This window comes from Seriola lalandi, unplaced genomic scaffold (assembly GCF_002814215.2).
Source record: "Seriola lalandi dorsalis isolate HSWRI2012SDOR001 ecotype SW California unplaced genomic scaffold, Sedor1 jcf7180002054452, whole genome shotgun sequence".
NCBI classification, from domain to species: domain Eukaryota; kingdom Metazoa; phylum Chordata; class Actinopteri; order Carangiformes; family Carangidae; genus Seriola; species Seriola lalandi.
The window spans coordinates 35449-37802 of record NW_019525005.1 but is presented as its reverse complement, the minus strand read 5'-3'; the positions used below and the strand labels follow the sequence as shown (position 1 = coordinate 37802).

Genomic DNA, 2354 nt, shown 5'->3' with positions numbered 1-2354 from the left:
CAAATAAATGGTAGTTTTCATCCAACTATAAAACATACCTGCGTAGATGCGAGTATTTTCACATTAAAAAGATAAGTAAAGCTGCATACTTTGCACAGCTTCATCTTGCATTAACTGCTAATGCAGCATCTTGGTTGTACCCAAGGCAACACCTAACATATAAAGTCCCATCACAATTCAAAATATTCACTGTCTTGCACCTTTGCATACTTCAAGCAATGAGCACCACTTCATTCATATCACAGTATGTCACCAGCCAGGGCCCCCTCTGCTGGGTTTTGTGTGTTGACACCCTGAATCACTGCTATTTAACTTTCCTAGCTATAAATCACAGCACCATAACAACAGGGAAGCTTTACTTTCCTACTGTACTTTCCCATGCGTTAAACTTAAATGAAGCTAAAAATGGTAGATAGGTTTCTCATATACATTCTCACATTGACTAATTTGCAGTACAGAGCTCACACCAGCACATTTCTAAAATTAAACCGTCTCCTGATTCCCTACCTGGACCTGCATGTAGAGGTGAGCCTCTTGGCGCTCCTTCCTCTTCTGCGCCTCCACCCTTTTCTCCTCTTGCAGACGCTCCACCAGCTGCTGGGGGATGTCCACGTCAGTCATCGGTTGGAGCACCTCGCCTATGATACAGGAAGAATTATAGGTTGGACAGGGTGCAATACAGTAACATTTGTGTTTACTACAGCCACTACGACGGTAAACTAAAGCAGTGTTTGTGGAGAATTCAGTCACTAAATGACAAAGTGGAAGGAGACATTACATTTTCCTTCATCCCTTGTACATGCCTTGTATATATGTAGTGTTGTACTTACGGAAACATTAGCTGGGGCAGTTGAGGGGAAGGTTTTATATCTTTATGAGTCTCTCTGACACCATTCATTTTAGAAAGGCAGAAAGAGGGAAGTTGTTACTTACTGAGCTTGGACTCACGGATGTAGACCAACATGTATGCATTGGTGCAGTGGCGCACTGAGAGGTCATCATCATGTCCACCATAGTTGTGTTCTATGGCCTCCTCTTTAGTGCACCGTGACACCACGTCATCGTCAAACTTACACCACTGCAGAGAGAGAAAGAATGGTAGAAAAGGGGGGGAAGGTGGTTGTGAAAGGAGGATGGGTAAGGTCAAAGGGAGAGACAAGAAAGCCAAGGGAGGGTAAGGAAAAGAGGGGACAATGGGGGAAAGAATGGGGCGAAAAGGGAGGTCTCGCCGAGGAAGTTGATGAGAGAAAAAGAGAAAACCAGAGTGCACTTAAGACAACCATTTATGTCAAGTCATCTTGACATGCTTATAATCAACCCCAACATGCACACTCATAATGCTAAATAACTAAGATCAATTTCCCCAATGAACTCAGGTTATAATATCCATAAACTTTCCATCTTCCTCCTCTTTAAAGGAATGATAAGTACAGGGTGCTCAACCAGTTGACCGTGTCTATAAACAACACTACAATGCACTAATTTGTGCGTGTGAGTCAGGAGTTTAGAAGGTGAGAGGGAGTGGCTGCGGGTGTTGGGTGTGTAAGTAGGTTTTAAACATGCTACACCTCCAGATTTGTGTGTGAAAATACAGTCAATACAGGGACAGGGCTCTGCAGCTGAAATTGTGCCATGTGCATTGTCATCAACAAACAGCCAGACTCTTGTCAGTTATATTCAATTCCTGACAAGCACATTTTTTCCTACTATGTAGCTGATTCAACATTGGTTTTGTGAAGCATTTGTTCTGTGAATCCGAGTGAAAAGCTCAGCAAATACATCACCTGGTTTTTAACATTTCTGTATATTTTTTTAATAATGGTTCACAAAAGAACTGGCAGGTACTTATTTTCTATCTTTGCTCAAGCATCTCTCTCATTTCTCTGCCTTCAGCCTTTTAATACAATGTTCTACGAGCAAATTACATGCAAATAATTGTAATATTTATAGGTATAGTTAGACATTATTCTTTGACATTGATTGTTTCTGCATATTCACATTTCTACCTTGAAGACCATCATAATAACTACATAATTCTGTTACTTATTTCATTTTCTACATTTTTTAAGTATGTTTAATGTCATTTTTTTTTCTTGAATGATTACCTTCAGTAGCTTTTTGAGTTAAATGTCAGCTCTATAGTAGACCACTGTAGGTGTCGACTATATCAAATGACTGCACTCATGATGCAGTAGCTCTCACATCTAAAAAAGTCAAGCACCCGTGACTTAGTTGATCCCAAGTAAAGATAAAAACTGGTACTATACTTTGGGCATTACTAGCTATAATTTTGAGAAGCCTCAAACCTCAATTTGTATAAATCCCCCCAATCCCACCATGACCCACAGAATTTT

The 2354-nt window shown here is 40.4% G+C and overlaps 1 protein-coding gene across 1 annotated transcript in view; it reads right to left on the bottom strand.

Moving 5' to 3' along the window:
* usp7 (ubiquitin specific peptidase 7 (herpes virus-associated)) overlaps window positions 1–2354 on the bottom strand; it is a 29259-nt gene that overhangs the window by 14317 nt on the left and 12588 nt on the right. The window contains exons 14-15 of the mRNA XM_087175342.1: window positions 934–1269; window positions 508–638 (exon numbers count right to left, since the gene is read on the bottom strand). Coding sequence (XP_087031468.1) covers window positions 508–638; window positions 934–1269 — 467 coding nt within the window. The remainder of the gene's footprint in view (window positions 1–507; window positions 639–933; window positions 1270–2354) is intronic.